This window comes from Ammospiza caudacuta, chromosome 18 (assembly GCF_027887145.1).
Source record: "Ammospiza caudacuta isolate bAmmCau1 chromosome 18, bAmmCau1.pri, whole genome shotgun sequence".
NCBI lineage: Eukaryota > Metazoa > Chordata > Aves > Passeriformes > Passerellidae > Ammospiza > Ammospiza caudacuta.
Window position 1 is genome coordinate 12,747,303 of NC_080610.1, and position 17,894 is coordinate 12,765,196.

The 17,894-nt window shown below is 50.0% G+C and overlaps 3 protein-coding genes across 4 annotated transcripts; all 3 read left to right on the top strand.

Moving 5' to 3' along the window:
• Nucleotides 1-699: 699 nt before the first annotated feature.
• On the top strand, nt 700-9,147 carry VPS33A (VPS33A core subunit of CORVET and HOPS complexes). The gene is made up of 13 exons (XM_058816523.1): nt 700-801; nt 882-947; nt 1,018-1,145; nt 1,604-1,793; nt 2,529-2,645; nt 3,014-3,188; nt 3,890-4,083; nt 5,482-5,608; nt 5,774-5,841; nt 6,315-6,452; nt 6,829-6,966; nt 7,106-7,274; nt 7,672-9,147. The coding sequence occupies exons 1-13, from the start codon at nt 700-702 to the stop codon at nt 7,863-7,865; spliced, it is 1,806 nt and encodes a 601-aa protein (XP_058672506.1). The 3' UTR covers nt 7,866-9,147.
• Nucleotides 9,148-10,679: 1,532 nt separating this feature from the next.
• LOC131565899 (uncharacterized) lies at nt 10,680-12,190 on the top strand. 2 transcript variants are annotated; one of them, XM_058816983.1, is made up of 2 exons: nt 10,680-10,877; nt 11,934-12,159. In XM_058816983.1, the coding sequence occupies exon 2, from the start codon at nt 12,025-12,027 to the stop codon at nt 12,157-12,159; it is 135 nt and encodes a 44-aa protein (XP_058672966.1). In that variant the 5' UTR covers nt 10,680-10,877; nt 11,934-12,024. The 2 variants fall into 2 exon arrangements, with proteins under 2 accessions (XP_058672966.1, XP_058672967.1); XM_058816984.1 differs by having other exon boundaries at nt 10,778-10,877; nt 11,978-12,190.
• A 1,526-nt stretch (nt 12,191-13,716) lies between these two features.
• DIABLO (diablo IAP-binding mitochondrial protein) lies at nt 13,717-17,595 on the top strand. Its single transcript, XM_058816811.1, has 6 exons — nt 13,717-13,772; nt 14,445-14,559; nt 14,772-14,903; nt 15,760-15,870; nt 15,978-16,074; nt 16,987-17,595. Exons 1-6 carry the CDS (start codon nt 13,726-13,728, stop codon nt 17,193-17,195), a joined length of 711 nt encoding a protein of 236 aa, XP_058672794.1. The 5' UTR covers nt 13,717-13,725; the 3' UTR covers nt 17,196-17,595.
• Nucleotides 17,596-17,894: the final 299 nt, after the last annotated feature.

Genomic DNA, 17,894 nt, shown 5'->3' on the forward strand with positions numbered 1-17,894 from the left:
GGAGGTGCCCAAGGGCTGCGCTGTAAATCACAGAATCCATCAGCTGGGAAGAGACCTCTGAAACCAAATCTGACTCAACACCACCTTGTCAATATGCCCAGGGTACTACTGAGTGCCACATCCCGTCCTTACTTAAATACCTCCAGGGACAGTGACTCCACTGCCTCTCTGGGCAATATTTAATCATCCTGCCAGTGAAGATTCCTCCTGATGTCCAACCTGAACCCCTTCTGGTGCAGCTTGAGGCCATTCCCTGTCCCTGTTCCCTGGAGTGCAGCCTGAAACCCAGGCTGTCCCCTCCTGGCAGGAGCTGCGCAGAGCCAAAGGCCCCTCTGAGCTCCTTTTCTCCAGGCTCAGCCCCTTTCCAGCTCCCTCAGCCTCTCCTGGTGCTCCAGCCCCTTCCCAGCTCCGATCCCTGCCCTGGACAGGGGGCTGCAGGTGCGGCCTCAGCGGTGCCCAGCGCAGGGGGGAAGCCGTTCCCTGGTGCGGCCGGTCACAGTCCCGGCTGCAGCCCGGTGCCAGTGGCCACACGGGGCACACACAGGGCACACGCATGATCACACATGACACACACACGATGACATAGGACACACATGATCACACATGACACACACGCTCACGCATGACCGTTCCTGGCCCCGCCCCGCGCTCAGTGCGGCTGCGCGGCCCCGCCCCGCGGTCACGCGCGCTGGTGGGGCAATGGCGGCGCACCTGAGCTCGGGCCGGGTGAACCTGACGGCGCTGCGCGAGGCGGGGCGGCGCGAGCTGCGCGAGTTCCTGGACAAGTGCGCGGGCTCCAAGGTGGGCACGGCGGGGCCGGGGGTCCCGCGTGGGTCCCGCGTGTGGCGTGGCCGCTCTGATCCCGCCGTCCCTTCCCGCAGGCCATCGTGTGGGACGAGTACCTGACCGGCCCCTTCGGGCTCATCGCGCAGTACTCGCTGCTCAAGGTAAGGGCCGGGGGCAGGCGGCCGGGCCCGGGCGCTCCCGCACTCGGCTGACGGCCGTGCCTCCGCGCAGGAGCATGAGGTGGAGAAGATGTTCACGCTCAAGCCGGGCCGGCTGCCCCCGGCCGACGTCAAAAACATCATCTTCTTCGTCAGGCCCAAGCTGGAGCTGATGGACATCATCACGGACAATGTGCTCAGGTACTGCGGGCAGGGCACGGCAGGGCGGCCGTGAGGAGGGGACAGGCGTGGCCCCAATCACCGCGTGCTTTGTTACACCTGTGCAGGGAACGACAGCGATGTGCACACACCAGACCGCAGCACTGCCACTCTGCGGATTAAATGGGGGCGTGACACACCCTGGGCAGGGGGGCTTCACCTTGGCTGGGATGCAGAGGGTGCGTTCCTCCCTGCGAGGACGTTCATTTCTTCTAATTAGATGGAATGAGCCATGCTTGGATTGCTGTGGCCTTTTGGACAGCCACGTCCCCCTGCCCTGGTGTCAGAGCTGTGGCTGCACAAGGCTGGACACTGACACTCCAAATCCAGGAGTCAGCAATGACCCAGTGCAGCGTTCCTGTTTTGTGTGACTCCAGTGCCCCCTCCCGTGCTCGGTGCTGCTCGTGAGCAGCGAGTGACCCAGTGCTCTGCTCCTGCAGGGAAGACAGAGGCCGCTCTCCGCAGAGGGATTTCCACATCCTGTTCGTGCCGCGCCGCAGCCTCCTGTGCGAGCAGTGGCTGAAGGAGCAGGGCGTGCTGGGCTCCTTCATCCACCGCGAGCAGTACAGCCTGGACCTGATCCCCTTCGACGGGGACCTGCTCTCCATGGAGTCTGAGAGCGCCTTCAAGGTGCGCGCTCACCTCCTTCTCGAGGGAAAGCAGAACGTGGTTTGGTGCTGGACGTTGGTGCTGGTGCAGCAGCTCTCAGAGGGTTGTGAGTGACCTGCACAGCAAGGAAAGGCCTTGCAGAGCAAACCTGGCTTGATCCTGAAGCCTCAACTTCCCTGTGTGCTTTCACACTAAATGCTGAAGGAACAGTCACCCCAGTTCCTCCAGGTTCAGCCGCCCGTGTTACTGTCACAATTGGAGCATTCCTGAGGCTTAAAGCACTCAGGTGTCACAAGGAGCCGGCACAGTTTGTGTTCCTGCACAGCCAGGGAGCTGTGTGCTGGTTCCCACTGTACTGAGCATTAACAGCTGTCACATCCCAGCTGCATGTCCTGCATCTCCAGTGTTGCATCCAAGGACAGGACAGTTTGGGAGTTTCTTGGCCCTCTCTGTCCTGTGTGTATCCCTATATGGCAGGGCTTGCAGCTGTAATGAGGTGTTGGGTGCTCTGATTGGCCTAATTAGCAGGAGAGGGTCCTTCCAGCCACCTTCTTTTACTCCATCAAACTGGATTTGTGTCTGGAGTTCAAAAATACCAGTCACAGTGACAGCACAGTAATAAGGTCCATATATGCCAACAGCCATAGTTTGTCCCCAGCCTGTGTCTCCTCTGAACTGTTCACGTGGATGCTGCTGTGCTGTGGAAGCATCTGTATTGGATTGACATCTCCCATCAGAATCCCTCTTGTTCTTTAGGAATGTTACCTGGAGAGTGACCAGACCAGTCTGTACCATGCAGCAAAGGGGCTGATGACCCTGCAGGCTCTCTACGGAACCATCCCGCAGATTTTTGGGAAGGGCGACTGTGCTCGGGTGAGGCTGAACAAATGCACCTTGTTCTTTGGAACTGCCTTAAGGAGTCTTTGGTTAAATGCACCTCTGGGTTTTTTTAATCCAGCCATGACACGCACATACCCTTTTTGCTTCTCTCTGATTAACCCATGGTTTAATTGGTATTTTTTGTGATGAGGGAGCAGCTTGATGGGAATGCAGAGCTTTGACCATCACTATCTTGTGGAGCTGCAGAGAGCAGTAGAGAAGGACTTTTGTTTTCTCAGTGTCTCCTGCCCCGTCCATCAGCAGCCTGTACCTCCTGCCACGCCCTTCCTTTACAAGCATGTGCCTGCAGGGCCCAGAGGTCACATCCATCTCCACGCTAACCACAGTGTGACTTCTTGCAGCACGTGGCCAACATGATGATCAGGATGAAGCGGGAGTTCCCTGGGAGCCAGAATTCCATATTTCCAGTCTTTGACACCCTCCTGCTGCTGGACCGCAACGTGGACCTGCTGACGCCGCTGGCCACGCAGCTGACGTACGAGGGGCTGATCGACGAGATCTACGGCATCCAGAACAGTGAGTCCTGTGGGGAAGGGGCAGCTGTGCCGTGCCCTGGGGCAGGCTGCATGTGCTGGGTGGGTGTGTGCTTCACTGAATGTGATGTGGGAGCAGCTCAGCTGAAATCAGTGTGGGGTTTGTTCAGTCCCAAGCTGGAGCTCATCAGAATCTACTCTGGCTCTTTCTGCCTGGGAAGGGGAGCCAAGTACAGTCCATGGTTACTGCAAGGGCATCTTTTGGCTGTTGGCTGCAGGCACAGTGACAGAACAGGGAGTGTGTGAGTGGGAATTTTAGTGTGTGCCTTCAGCATCCATCCTGCCTGGATCACGTGCCACACTGAGGGGACAGGGACAGTTTGTGAAATGCCATTTTCAGAATGCTGTTCTGCTCTTCAGGGGATAAGAAAACTCCAGGGAGGCATTTATGGACTGTAATCCCTCCTGCTGGGCTGTACTGGCTGCTGGGCTGCCTCCAAGCCTCTCTGAAAGCAGGGCAGTGGCAATTGGGTTCTGATGTTCTGATGTTTGTGTAGGTCCCTGGCTGAGTGCAGGGAGACTCTCCTTCATTAACACACAGGCACTGAGTAGTTGGAGTGTTAATATTGCTTTGCTCCTCAGAGCTGTTTCCAGCTCAGGGGACACATTTCCACAGCCTGCTGATCTTAACTTCTGCTGATGTAGTTCCAGTCCTTTCAAGGGTTATTTCTCTTCATTTGGTAGCTTATGTGAAACTCCCTCCTGAGAAGTTTGCCCCAAAGAAGCAGGGTGAGGGTGGCAAGGATCTTCCCACAGAACCCAAGAAGCTCCAGCTGAACTCTGCAGAAGAGCTTTATGCTGAAATCCGAGACAAGAACTTCAACGCTGTGGGGTCAGTGCTGAGCAAGAAAGCCAAGATCATCTCAGCTGCCTTTGAGGTGAGGCCTGTGTCCAGCAGTGCATCAGATAATTCAGTCTGTGTTCAGCAGGGCTGGGACTGGCAGCTCAAGCTGCTCCCACAATAATCCCCATCCAGAGAAAAAACAGGAAGCTGTTCCAGTCTGTTCCCCTGCCCTGGGTGAGGTCAGCTCCATTGGACTGTTCTGAGTAGATCAGAACACCTTTTAGTAAACCTGTAGTAATGTGGTTCCTCATTTCTCCCCACATCTCTGTTCTGGGGCTTTCCCTCTGCTCAGAGCTTGCCTAATCCAGCCTTGTGCTGTGTGAGCCCACAGATCCCCTAACAGGAATTGTTCTCTTCAGTCTGCAGGAGTCAGGTGCTGCCTCCGTCTGCAAGAAGCCAAAGGTGATTTTTAGTGTGCTGATCAATTCCACTTGGTTGCTCTTGGTACCTGTTCATTGAAAGGTGCTTTTCCCTTCAGGATGCAGAGAAAAAAGCTTTAAGCAATAAAACCTCAGAATGTACTTTCAGAGTATTATGGCTGGCATCAGAACCAACAGAAATGTGTAAAAGACAGTTGTCACGCAGGAGCTTTGAACTGTAAATTCATGCTTGTCACAGACAAATCTGGAGAGCTGTGTGGGGCATGTTTGTGGTTTTGTTGAAAACATCCTGTTGATGATTCATAACTGAGATCCTATATCTTATTTTTCTGACCTCAAGGGGATTCTCAAGAGAACTTGTTCACTCTTTGATTGTATTTCCTTGGTGGGGCTTTTTTTTCTTAACCTCTGCCACATGTAAAAGGAGGTAGTGGTACTTTAACTGAAATACTGAGTGCTCAGCCTCATCCCCCAGTGCAGCTCTGCTTCTGCACTATTAGTGCTGGAGGTGCTAAAGATGGATTGTTCATACTGCTTGTTAAAAAAAGAGAATTCTAAGAAATTGTCAGCAGTAATAGGTGATAATGAAACAGCAGCATATTGGCAGCAGAGGACTTCCTTAGTCACAGGCTCCATCATGACTCTCCTGCCTGCACTTGCCCATTTAAATCCTTCACATATGAGTCAAATTATCTCTATTTTTATTCCAAGTTGCAGCAAGAGGCAAGTACCCAAATGCAGTGCAGGCCTCTGGAGCTGAACTCTGCATGGTGCTTCAGCACATCCTGCTCCAAACCCTGGCATGTGTTGCCACCAAGTAGAGTGAATGGCAGACCCAGCCAGCCCAATTCCTCAGCACCTTTCACTCCTGCTCCAAGGGGAGATGTTCTCCAGCTCTGACAGCATTGGCCTAGAGCTCCCTGTCAGCCAGCAAATTGTGTTAGTATCTCTAACTCCCTGCAGGGAGTGCAGTAATAATTCCTCATGATAAAATGATCTGTTTGGTGTTGCTAGCATGAACAAGGCCTAACCCAAGTGATGGATTTCCTCAGGAAAGGCACCATGCCAAGACTGTTGGAGAGATTAAGCAGTTTGTGTCCCAGCTGCCCCACATGCAGGCGGCGAGGAGCTCGCTGGCCAACCACACCTCCATCGCAGAGCTCATCAAAGACATCACCAGTGAGTAGAATCATTTAAATCCACAGGATGCCAGGTAACCTGGTGGACATCACTCAGCCTGGCAAAAACTGGCTTTGCTCCATCCAGTGCATCTCTGCTGAAACGTTAATTGTAAAACATAAGCTGTCCGTTGCTCTTGTATTGATTTTCATTCTTTTCCCAAAGCATCTGAAGATTTCTTTGATAATTTAACAGTGGAGCAAGAGTTCATGTCTGGAATAGACACAGACAAGGTAAGCAGATAATGGCAATTAACTACTCCTACATTTTCAAAAAACTTTTTTTTTTCCATTTGTTTTTTTCTGGTTTTTTGTTTCATTCTGTTTTTTTTCTGAGAGAGGAAACATCTGATCTAGATGATGTCCAGTGAAATGGATCTGAGTTACCTCTCACTGCCTGTGCACAGCTGGGGTGCTTGACCTGTCCAGGGGCACCCCATGCTCTGAGGGATCAGTGGAACATAGAAGATGGTTAATAGGAATTTTTAGGTGCAAAGTCTGGCTACTGAGTGAGGGACTGCTCTAGGGAGAGCCCAGGTGTAACTAGAGCTGGGTCACTGTTTTACAGATGGTCCTGGGCTGCCTGGAGAGCAGCTACTCCTCTTTTTTGCTGTTTTGGAGAACCAGGCAAACTAGATCTTTATTTCCAGGTCTGATGGGCACTTTAACAATTCTTTAAATAATCACTTATGTATTTTATTTAACAGGTTAACAATTATATTGAAGACTGCATAGCTCAGAAACATCCATTAATCAAGATCTTGCGGCTCGTTTGCTTGCAATCCGTGTGCAATAGTGGGCTGAAGCAGAAGGTTCTGGACCATTACAAAAGAGAGATTCTCCAGGTTAGGCTCTAACATTTGGAGGAATAAATTCCTGAGAAAATCCACATCAAATCTTCAGCTCTGCACTTCAATTCTAGACAGACACATCTTACACCTGAATAATGTGCACAGAAGGAGCACTGGGTTTCTGTTTGGGCAGATACCTGGGAGGTGCTTTTGTGTGTTCCAGCATGTAGATACACAGGTTTATATCACTTTTTACTAATATTATTTCAACACTCTAAATTGGATATACTCTACAGAGATCTTAACCAAAAAGCTTCTTTTAAACAAACATCTTTTTTAAACAAACTTCTTCACTTTTTTTTTTTTCCCTGCTTTAAACACTGGTCATGGGTTATTGCATGGTATTAAAGGTTATTTCTTCATATTCCAGACTTATGGCTATGAACATATATTGACCTTAAACAACCTGGAGAAGGCTGGACTCCTGAAACCCCAGACAAGTGGCAGGAATAACTACCCAACAATCAGGAAAACGCTGCGCCTGTGGATGGATGATGTTAATGAGCAGGTAATGGGCGCCTCAGCAGCACACATTACCTCTAAGTATAAAATTATCTACAGCAGGAAAACCTCCTTTTTTATTTAATGTTTCTGATTCCTTTGAGGCAGCACTGACGTGCTGTCCCCTCTGTGTCTGTGTCCCCCAGAACCCCAATGACATCTCGTACGTGTACAGCGGCTACGCCCCGCTGAGCGTGCGCCTGGCGCAGCTGCTGGCGCGGCCGGGCTGGCGCAGCATCGAGGAGGTTCTCAAGATGCTGCCAGGGCCCCACTTCGAGGAGAGGCAGCAGCTCCCCACTGGCCTGCAGAAAAAGCGTAAGTTTGGGTTTGTTTTCCTGTGGTTTACAGGAAAATATGTCTGTCTGTCTGAGCAGGGAGTGAGGCAAACTGAAATCAGGGCAGGCAGAGTCCAGGTCTGTCTCATCCCCCTGTCCCACAGCAGTGTTAGATTGACCTAACCCTCCTTTGACAAATGGTTTAGCTTCTCATCAGAGTACTAAAATAAACCCTAAACTTACACTGTGATTTGAATAAGTAATGTTATGTGAAAGAGGATCAGCATCACACTCAAACAGAAACACATCCTGGGAGCAGACTGTGGATTTCTGTGTCCCAGCCTCAAATTCAGTTCACTTGAGTTTGACTGACAGTTGATGCAGGGGAGCTGTAAATTCAAACCAAGCCAACCTGGACCTTTTCTGTGACCCCACAGGTCAGCACGGTGAGAACAGAGTGACCCTGGTGTTCTTCCTGGGCGGGGTCACGTACGCAGAGATCGCCGCGCTGAGGTTCCTGTCGCAGATGGAGGATGGAGGCACCGAGTACATCATTGCCACCACAAAACTGATCAATGGCACTACCTGGATCAAATCCTTGATGGAGAAACTGGAGCCTGCCCCTTTCTAGGGTGTGTGTGGTGAGAGACAGTAAATGTGAGAGGCCCTGTGTGACACAGGCACTCAGCTGGCACAGCTGCTCCGTCAGAGAAACACAGCAGTGAAGCTCTCCTGGGACCAGCTCATGACCCTCGTCCCTTCTGCACAGTGTTCCAGCTGTCTGTGGAACTTCCAAGCAGACAAGCTGGGTTGGAAGGCACTAACAATAAACAGTGGGGAAGAGGGAGATCCCTGCTCATGGTCTGACCTGGCAGCCAAGGGAAGGGCTGGGGCAGCAGGAATGGGCCCTGGTCCTTCTCTGTGGCAAATTGCTGCTTTTTTTCTTTCACTTTAGCTTTGGTGGGAGATGTGATTTCTGCTTTTTACCCCTCTAAGGTGCTGAGGAGGCAGGATGTTCTCTATTCCTGACTTCATCCCAGTATTCCCAGACTGTTTGTCTCTCTCTGGTGCCTGATCCATTCCATGGGTGCACTGGATGTGTCAGTCAGAGATGTGTACACAGCTGTACCTGTGATCCTCGAGCCTTTTCCCCTCACTTGTCCCCTGAAGGGATCGCTGTGAGGTGACTCCTTTGTCCTGGGTACACCCACCTGCCTCTGGAAGGCTCCTCCAGACTATGAATGACATCAGTGTGTGCTGAGTTTATGGCTGAAGACACACAAACACTCCCTGTGTGGGGGCCAAAAATAGCAAGAGCAGGGACGCAGTAAACAGTGGGTTTTGAACCGACACTTTTTTCACCCTGTTCAGGTTATAAACTCTGGTACTTGCTGTCACAAGCTGTTGTAGAGCTCAAACTTCTAAAATGGAATTTTCCACGGGCTTGGTGGCTGGGCCCTTTGTGCAAGAGGCAGCTCCTGAATGCTGAGGGGAAGGCAGAGCAGGGTCGGTGGTGCTGCCTGTGCTGGGCTGGGCACTGTCAGTGTCCTCACAGCCGCTGGGGACTGTTCCACACTCCAGTTCACTCTTAAACACAACTAAAACAAAGCCCACTCCTCACCTTAAATCACTCTCTTAGCAAACATTTCTGCCTTGGTTTTCATGTATAATATGTCCCAATAAATCCCTCAGTTTTTCCAAGTTGTCACAGTTGTGACTGGGGGTTTTGGTCTGTTTTATTTTCTAAGACTGAAGTCTGCCAAGTCAGACCCTCCGTGGAGCCCCTCTATCTGTTTAACTCCAGCTGACTTATTAAATGAAATAAAATAAAGATGTATTTAATCTTTTTTTGGAAATGTTTGCACTCTCTAGAATACAAAAATAAAATAAAACCCTGCACTGTGGTAGCTGTATCCTCGTCTCCCTGTCCCAGGATAACTGAATTACTGAAGTTGAAACTATTTTTCTGACACCCAGGTGTTTTTTAATGAAGGCTCACATAAAATTTAATTCTGTTCTGCCACCTGTAATACTACATCAGAAGTGGAATTTCTGAACTTTTGAAGAAAAATACAATTTCAGTCAGAGGACACTTTCAGGTGGGAAGGCAGCTTGTAGACAGACTGAACAAAAAACATGGTGCAACTTCAGTGATGGAAGAAGAGCAAACATGGATTGTTTGCTCTGCAAGTTCCATTTAAAGTAGCTAATTTCAGAGTATTTAAAAGGAAAACTGAATTAAGTTTGGATCAAAAATTAGATGTTACCTTGCAGAGAAAAACAAGAAGTTGACTCAGAGCAACAGAGTGTCCTTGAGTTGGCCTTGAAGGGTTTCTCTAGTATCACAATTTCCAGATTTTTTTTTTTTTTAATTAAATTTTAACAGTTGATCTAATCCTAAGGAAATACTGAGCAGGCTGGTTTCTGAGCTACACCACAGGTGAATAAAGGAAACACAGAGTGGCTCACCTTTCCCTAGCCAGCAATCAGTAACACTACAGGCAAAACTTTTTTTGGTTAAGAGTTCACACCAGACACTTGGTAAACTCTGAATTCATCACCAACATTGCAGCCTGGTTTTTTGCAGCCTACACCAGAACTGTGTAACCCCTCCACCAAGCCAAAGCCTCTTCCTGGAACTATTCAACAAGAAAATAAAAGCCATCCTGACGCTGATCAATTCCCTGGAGGAGCAATTACTGTTTAACAGGCTTCCTGAGCAGCTGATGATGTTCTGCTTCTGTCCAAGGCCCTGCTGACCATGTGGGTAATAATTTGATAACAAGAGAACCTAATTAAATTAAGGGACCATTTTCTACATCATAATATCTTTGTAGGTAAGAGATTTGATTTGCAGTACATAATCTTCCTTCTCTGCTGTCTACATTACTAAAAAAAAAAAAAGAAAATATTACCCAACCTCTACCCCAACCCCTCCACTTTCACTTTTCATACATTATCAGAAGCAGTTTTGCTAAGAATAAACACAGAGCCTGGCTCCCTCCTCCCCTCACTGCAAAGGAGCTGCATCATTTCAGCTCTATAAGGTTGGGATGACTCCTTGGGAGGGAGGGTAAGGGTGACACTAAGCAGTGACCTGGGGACCATGCAGGGATTAGGCTGCCCTCAGCCCTCACTAACTGCTGGTAAAAGCTCCTGGCTCAGCCTGCACAGCCCCACCCTGGGGATGAGCCCCAGCTGTGTGTGAGGATCCTCCTCCCTGAGTGGCTCACAGAGCACTGGGTGCTCAGGGAACAGAGCAAGAGGCACTGCAGCCTTTGAGATAACAGAATAAAACGTGTAAGATGACACAAGGTTTTGTTAGAGGCAAACCCCACATCTCAACAAATGCAGATTTTGGTGACTCCAAGCCCTGGCACTGGAACTCTGGAAATGCTGTTGGCAAAGCCCCCAGGGGAAGGGGAGTGTTTGGCTGCTCCGAGCACCACGGCGCTGTCGGATCATAACCGGTGCTGACCACACCTAGAGCTCAGTCCTGGTGTGGCTGCACACACACACACACTCTCACAGAGTGCTGCTGCTCCAGGATCATCCTACAGCACAGACCCTGCAAAGGGACAGCTGCAGAACCAAACTAGGGAGAAACACCAACTTGCTGAAGCAGAGCCCATCATCTGCCTGGGTAAGCAGTTTATTTCTTTATCACCATCTTTCTAGATAACCAGAAATCTCACACAGCCTATGGACAGAAATCTGTAACGCTCTGAACAACAGGGAAACCACAGCTGGTTTAAAAATGCTGTAACTCCTGTACTGTATACAGGTGCCTGAGCTTGGAATGGAATGGCTGAACTCATTAAACAACACCAAAAGTGAATTCCTTATCAGAAGAGCTCTTTAAAAAACATTCCAGGCAGCAGGACAGGAATTCAGTTTAGTTTATCTGGCTTTAGGCTGTTCAGAACAGAAATAATCTTGTGGGTTTTTTATCCTAAGTCTGATTTTAAACTCCCTTTTCGTGCTTGACTAAGAGCGTCAATACTGTTGATCAGGCACGGTTGCAATCAAAATTTAAAAGAACACGTAAATTGAAGAGATAATAGAATGTTTTAGGTGGGATTTCACAGCTTCAAATCCAAGAAGCCAGTGACTTTAGGGGAAAAGTTCAGATTTAATTTAAAGTAACAAATGAGCAATCACTTCCAAAGCAATGCGTACATATGACTATACAATACTGCTAGGAGATGAATTCTAAGGCATCTTACCCCATGTCTCCCATTAACGTTATTTTTAACACAAGATATAAATATTTGCCTGTGCAAACTTGTATTTAAGCCTCAGTTTTCGTCATTCCTAAACAAAAGGCTGAGTTTGTGCCAGTACCTCCATTAGATGCAATTATAGAATTAAATATTAATGGTGGCTTCCTTGGAGGAATTGACCACTTTGATCAGAACAGGCTGTTGGTAATGCACCATCAGCGGCCGCTCTGCTCCTGCCCTTCCTGGAGGCACAGCCCCAGGGGAGAGAGCCCAGGAGCCAGCTGGACTCTGCAACACCCCCAGCCTCACCCCCTGGCCACTGCCGGGCTCTGCATTTCCACCTGCTGCCTTACCAGTCCTGATCCGCACACTTTGATCAGATCCCAAACTCTTTAACACCTCAGCAGGGTTTTGAAGAGGCCCACACCAGTCACTAACAACCTTCCAGGTGCTCACAGGATTTCTCCCCGTGGCAGGGTGGTGTCCCTGCTGTGAAACTCACCTTGTGTGTGTGCTCCAGGCGCGGCAGGAGCAGGGAGCAGCCAGCCCCAGGGATCTGGGAGAGCCATGCCGGACTCCTTCGCCATCCACTTCCTCAAGGTGCTGCGGGAGCTGCTGGCCTTCGTGCTCTTCAGCTACACGGTGCTGCTGGGGGCGCTGCTGCTGGCCGGCTGGACCACCTATTTCCTGGTGCTCAAGTGAGGGCTCTGCCCCTGCTCCTGCTCCCACGGCCTTTCCAGAGGCACCCACGGCACAGCTCCGCACGCGGGATGGAGGCGCCTTCCCCCTGCGCCGAACCTGCAGGAGCTCTGTGCTCTCGCTGCCTCACCGCACTCTCATTTTCCTGTGTAAAAACAATAAAGGTTAAAAGAGAAAAGGTATCCCCGTGCATGCACTTTACAGATCCTCGTGGCTCTCGCAGATTCTTTGTGTCTCTTGGACTCTGAACTATTTAAAAGCCTCCCAGCAGTTTTCTCCTGAGATTCCCACCCTGCCGAGCACAGCACAGGGGATGGCAGGGATGCAACACCACTCCAACATCTCAACAAACAAGTCCTGCCTTGTCCTGCTCTGCCTCATTAAGGGTGTGAAGGCAGACACACAGAAATTACTTGTAATTTGTTTTAGAAGTTCTGGAAAAAGACATTTCAGATCAGCACAACGTTCCCCTCTCCCTACAGTTTTCTGAGGTACAGAGTTGGTAACTGGCGCTCTCAGGTGGGCCAGGCTTTAGAACAAATGTTTAAAGCAGAGTTAGATTGAATATGTGTGCTACAGCACTGCCTCAGTAAAGTAACCTGCACTGACTGAGTCTCTGAAAACAGGAGAGAGAACAGGAATTCCTGCTATAACTAAAAATAATAGATTTAATTGATTAAGGCCATTTTGTGTGGAATTGCACACGAAACCTTTGGCAGAGAAGGTGGAGATTATCACTAGCATGGAACTACCCAAAATCAAAGCAACATAATGTACTTTAGAACAATAAAGATGAATTAAACCAGGGCCGTGAGGAGCACTGGTGTCTCTGAGTTGGCGGTCACAATCTTTCCCTGCTGGAATTCCCTTTCACCCAATGGAACTGATTTCAATACAAAGTTGGGTTTTTCAATTTCTTCTTTATCTGGAGCGTTCTGCTCAATGTCCTCATGGCCCATAAGTTCCACATTCCTTTTGTCCAAAGCCTTCTTCCCAAGCTTTGTTCACCTTTCCCAAATCTAATGTCACTAAAACACACCAAGCCCTAAACCTTACCAAGGCCATTCCACCACCAAGTAATTTCGTTTTCTAACACCTGGACATCACTCAAAGCTTGTTGGCTGCTCTGTCTCACAGATTAAATATTCTTATCCGGCTTGAAAGCTACAAAACCAAAGAACAGCCCGTTCTAAAGAGAATTTTTACACATTCCACATTTGGTAACAATTAGACAAGACCTTGTTTCATAATCTCCTCCTCATTCCCAGCAGGTGGGCAAATTGTTGTCTATTTCTGACCCTATTTCTGATGTTGGGCATACCGGCGAAACACAGAGGAGGTGTCGGGGGTGCTCCACAGGGCCCTGCAGGGGCCGCGGGGACACCTCTGGGGACACCCGGGGACATTTCCCGCTCGCTCCCCTCACGCTCCCGCCGCTGCCCTCACGGCCCCGCGCGCCCTCGGCACGCGCCCGCGCTCTGCGCACGCGCCGCGCTCGGCCCCGCCCCAACCCCGCCCCTGCAGGTGCGCGGGTGACGTCACTTCCCGCGCGCCGGCGGGCGGGCCAAGATGGCGGCGGGCGGGCGGTGGCTGCGGAGCTGCTGCTCCGTGCTCAGGTACCGCGGCGGGCGGGGGGAGAGGCTCGGGGGGACCGCCCGCACCGCGCTCCCCACCCGCCGGCGCTAGGATAAAGAGTACGCGGCATAAAGGAAGGAAAATGCACCGGTTGTTTTCATTAAATTGCTGTAGAACAACAAAAAAACCTCTCATTGCTTTGTGCTTCTGTTTTTGCGCTCGAGTATTTCCGTGATAGAGCCTGACCCCAGGGTATTTGCACAGCTTGGGTTGTAATAAAGCTGGTCACAGAGACCCAAGTGTCGCTGGATTGTAACAAACCTGTCACATTTCTCACCTGCATGTACCGCACGCCACTTTTAAGCATGTTTTTTAACCGGTTTTCCAGTATTGTTGACTAACAGCAGTGTGCCCATACCAGCTAACATAAATTTTCTCTCTAGAAGTATTAATATTGCACTAGTTACTGTGCTTGCCTGTTCTTGCACTTATGATTAAACAACAATACGAAATTTGAAACAAACTTACTCATCCGATGTCACACAGCTGCATCACAGAAACCTGGCACAGACAAGCTCCCCTCGAACAGCATCTGGGTGTTCTCCTCGCTGATCCCTGTTTCCCACCCCACACTGGGATGTTCCTGCTGCTGATCTTTACCTGTATTTCCCACCCCACACCGGGATGTTAAAATTTGCCTCTTGCTTTTCCAGGCGCAGCCTCCCCGTCCTGGCCAGCGTCGGGCAGCGAGGCCTCGCGGGCAGGAGTGGGCAGTGGCACCGGGCCGTGGGGCTGGGGGTGGCCCTGTGCGCTGTCCCCGTCGTGGAGGTACCCCCAGCACCCCCTCCTTGCACCAGTTTGACCCCCAAACCCACCTGCCTGTCCTGGTTCTCCCCCAGGGCTGCATCCTCAAGGAGAGCTTGGCTCTCGCAGCTTTTCCTCGCCGTTTTGTTTGAGTGGTGTCCGTGGGGAGGGTGATGGCGAGGTGACACAGGGTGACACGAGGTCACACAGGGTGACACGGGTGTCTTGTGTTGCAGCAGCAGAGCTCGGGGTCCCTCAGCAACGATGCCCTGATCAGAAGAGCCGTGTCCCTGGTGACAGACAGCACGGCCACGCTGCTCTCCCAGACCACGTACGCGCTGATCGAGGCGCTCACCGAGTACACCAAGGTGAGCTCACACCTGGCACCCCCACTCCTGCTGCTCTGCCACTGGCTGCACCCCTTAAACCACACTCAAAATGGGCTTTTGCAAAATTAATTTAACCCAAGAAGTGGGGGGGTTGAAGATGTCAGGTCCCTCGGGAGGTATGGGGTCACTGTTCTACACCAAATGTGGAAGTTACTTTTAGCTTTGTTAAACTGTTGCTCTTGGGTTAAAATTAGACAGCCCCAGAATGGTTTGGGGTTGGAAGGACCTTAAAGCTCATGCAGTCCCGTGGGCAGGGACACCTTTCACTGTCCCAGGGTGCTCCAAGCCCTGTCCAGCCTGGCCTCGGACATTCCAGGGATGGGGCAGCCACAGCTTCTCTGGGCACCCTGTGCCAGGGCCTCCCCACCCTTACAGCCAAGAATTTTTCCCTAACATCCCATCCAACCCTGCCCTCTCTCAGCAGGAATCCATTTCCCTTGTCCTGTCATTCCATGCTCTTTTAAGAAGTCCCTTTTTTTACTTAAAAATTACCCTGGAACTCAGAACTGGGGCTGAAGAAACTCATAACAATTATTTATATTACCTGTGTACTGAGCTCTCTGTTCTTGGGCATTTTATTGCCCTTTTCAGTCTTTCTAAGGCCATGAACTGAGTTCCATCAGAAGAATGGCATGAGCCATACTAAAGTCTGCAACAAGAAGACACAGTTTTAATTTTGCAAATAAAGTGCTGATTTGAGTAAAGTATTTGCATTCCAGTTTACATCCTTGTCAGTACATCAAGTGTATGGAGAGTAATTTTGCTAATTAACACTGAGACAACACCAGAGCTGTGCAGGCTGTCATGGTAACTGTGCAAAATGATTCCTTGACAGGCAATTTATACCCTGGTGTCTCTCTACAAGCAATACTCAAATCTCCTTGGGAAAATGAACTCGGACGAGGTGGATGCGGTCTGGCAGGTGGTCATAGGAGCCAGAGTGGATGTGAGCAAACCAACCTCCCTCACCATCTGCCTCTGCAGCCCTGCTCTCACAGCTCAGGAGAGCTCTCAGGTGTGTCACACCCTGTTGATTCTTTGTCCTGCTCCTAGATGACCACCAAGCAGCAGGAGTACCTCAGGCTGGAGTCCAGCTGGATGACGGCGCTGCGGCTGTCGGAGATGGCGGCAGAGGCTGCGTATCAGTCAGGTCTGAGCCTCTGCCCCTTGTCCCTCTGCCCCTTCTCCCTCTCTCAGCCCAGTTCAGACACACAGAGTACACTCAGTTAACACCACAGCTGACAGCTGGTTCTTGCTTTTTAGAGGTGCTGAGCACGTACATTCTGGTTTTGTCTGCAAATCTGTAGGTGTGTTCTGAGAGCTAGGCCTGGAAATTTCACATGTGGTTTAGGTCAGGACTAACCATGGCCAAAAATGTCTGAGGGAAGAGTTCAGTTATTTTTAAATGCAAGGCTCAAACACAGTCCTGGGAGCCACAGAACCAAGGCTGCCTAATAATACAGGAGGACTTTACAGCTGGATTTAGTTATATTAAAAAAGGAAAAGATATTAATTTTGGGTTTTTCTCCCTGGAGAGATTTGGATTTTTCCTCCCTGAAAGCTCTGAGACTGAGTTATGGACTGGTTTGTGGTAAATGGGCAGATTTACTGGAGTGGAGAAGGGAGGAAAAGCAGTGAATATACAGAGACACCCTCATTCTGTAAGTGCCTGGAGAAGACCCAGAAATCTGTGGGAGCATGGGAGGAGGATGGTGGGAATTCAGCAGTGCCACAGGTATTCCCACTGCTGTAGGTGCCAGGATGGGATGAGGACTGAAAGGTTCTGGCACACAGGGACTGGGCTGAGCTCTCAAACCCACTGGCACAAGGTGATCCCTCCTGTCCAACCCCAGCTGTATCCCACTGGGATGGGAGAACTCAAGGGAGCAGTGACACCTCAAAGCAGACAAAAGGCTTGAGGTAAATGAACAATACTGAGCATTAATGCAGCCCAAGAGCCCTCACCACACAGCAAAGCACATGATGATCCCATCCATCTCCTCAGCTGAAGGCTTGCCCAGGTTGTGCTCCTGTGACCCAGGGTGCCAATCCTTCCCTGCAGGTGCAGACCAGGCCTCGGTGACAGCCCGCAGCCACATCCAGGTGCTGAAGTCCCAGGTGCAGGAGGTGAGGCTGCTGTCCCAGAAAGCAGAGACCAAATTAGCTGAAGCTCAGACAGATGAGCTCATCAAAGCGCGAGGAGAGGACTCCTCATTGCCACAGGGTGTTTTAGGGAACTCAGATGATGACCCTTACCTTCGGGAGGACTGAACAGAACTGAGCTCTCAGGGTCAGTCACACATGGAACAGTCCCAAGCTCTGAAGTGTGGGATAGCGTAAAACTGCTGAAATAAGCCTGTGATTCCATTTTTTTTCCCCCCAAAAAAGGATTGCTTTGCAAATCAGGTATTTGGAAGGCTTCAGTTTTGTTTGTAACTTAGCTTGTTTGTAATACTTTTGGATTCATTTATTTAAATGTTTATCTATGCAAATGTGAAGACTGTTATCAGGGATGGCCTGGTGATAATTGTGTCTCTGCTTGGAGGGTCCTGCTGCTCCCTTGGTGTGTTTGTGGGATCAGCCAGAGAAGTGTATTTAAAAATCCTTGTTTTTAACCTGTGAGGTAAATGATGTCTGTGAGGAGATGCCTCTATTAAACTGTGCAAAAGCAGCTCATTGTGGGTGTGTCCATTTGGGGAGGAAATTAGGCCTTGCTTTCTATTTGAATTTAAAAGTTTTTAACCTCTGAGTGGCAGCTGCACCAAATTACACTGAGCTGCACTCAGGGGAAATATTTGCTCTGGAGCTGAGAACTTCCCATGGAGTCACCCAGGCTTGGTGCAGTTTTGTTCAGCACAGCAAATATTTCACCCAGAATCACCTCTGGGGGAGGTTCCCCAGGAAGCAAGGGGGAGGTTTGATTTTCAATATATTATAGTTCTAAACAGAATTGTTTTGGCAGCTGCTGTG

Coding starts and splice junctions, on each gene's coding strand:
- LOC131565899 (XM_058816983.1), top strand. CDS start 12,025: ATGCCGGACTCCTTCGCCATCCACTTCCTCAAGGTGCTGCGGGAGCTG.
- DIABLO (XM_058816811.1), top strand. CDS start 13,726: ATGGCGGCGGGCGGGCGGTGGCTGCGGAGCTGCTGCTCCGTGCTCAG. Junction 13,773..14,444: donor AGCTGCTGCTCCGTGCTCAG/GTACCGCGGCGG, acceptor TTGCTTTTCCAG/GCGCAGCCTCCCCGTCCTGG. Junction 16,075..16,986: donor AGAGGCTGCGTATCAGTCAG/GTCTGAGCCTCT, acceptor CCTTCCCTGCAG/GTGCAGACCAGGCCTCGGTG.
- VPS33A (XM_058816523.1), top strand. CDS start 700: ATGGCGGCGCACCTGAGCTCGGGCCGGGTGAACCTGACGGCGCTGCGC. Junction 802..881: donor ACAAGTGCGCGGGCTCCAAG/GTGGGCACGGCG, acceptor CCCTTCCCGCAG/GCCATCGTGTGGGACGAGTA. Junction 1,794..2,528: donor AGTCTGAGAGCGCCTTCAAG/GTGCGCGCTCAC, acceptor CTTGTTCTTTAG/GAATGTTACCTGGAGAGTGA.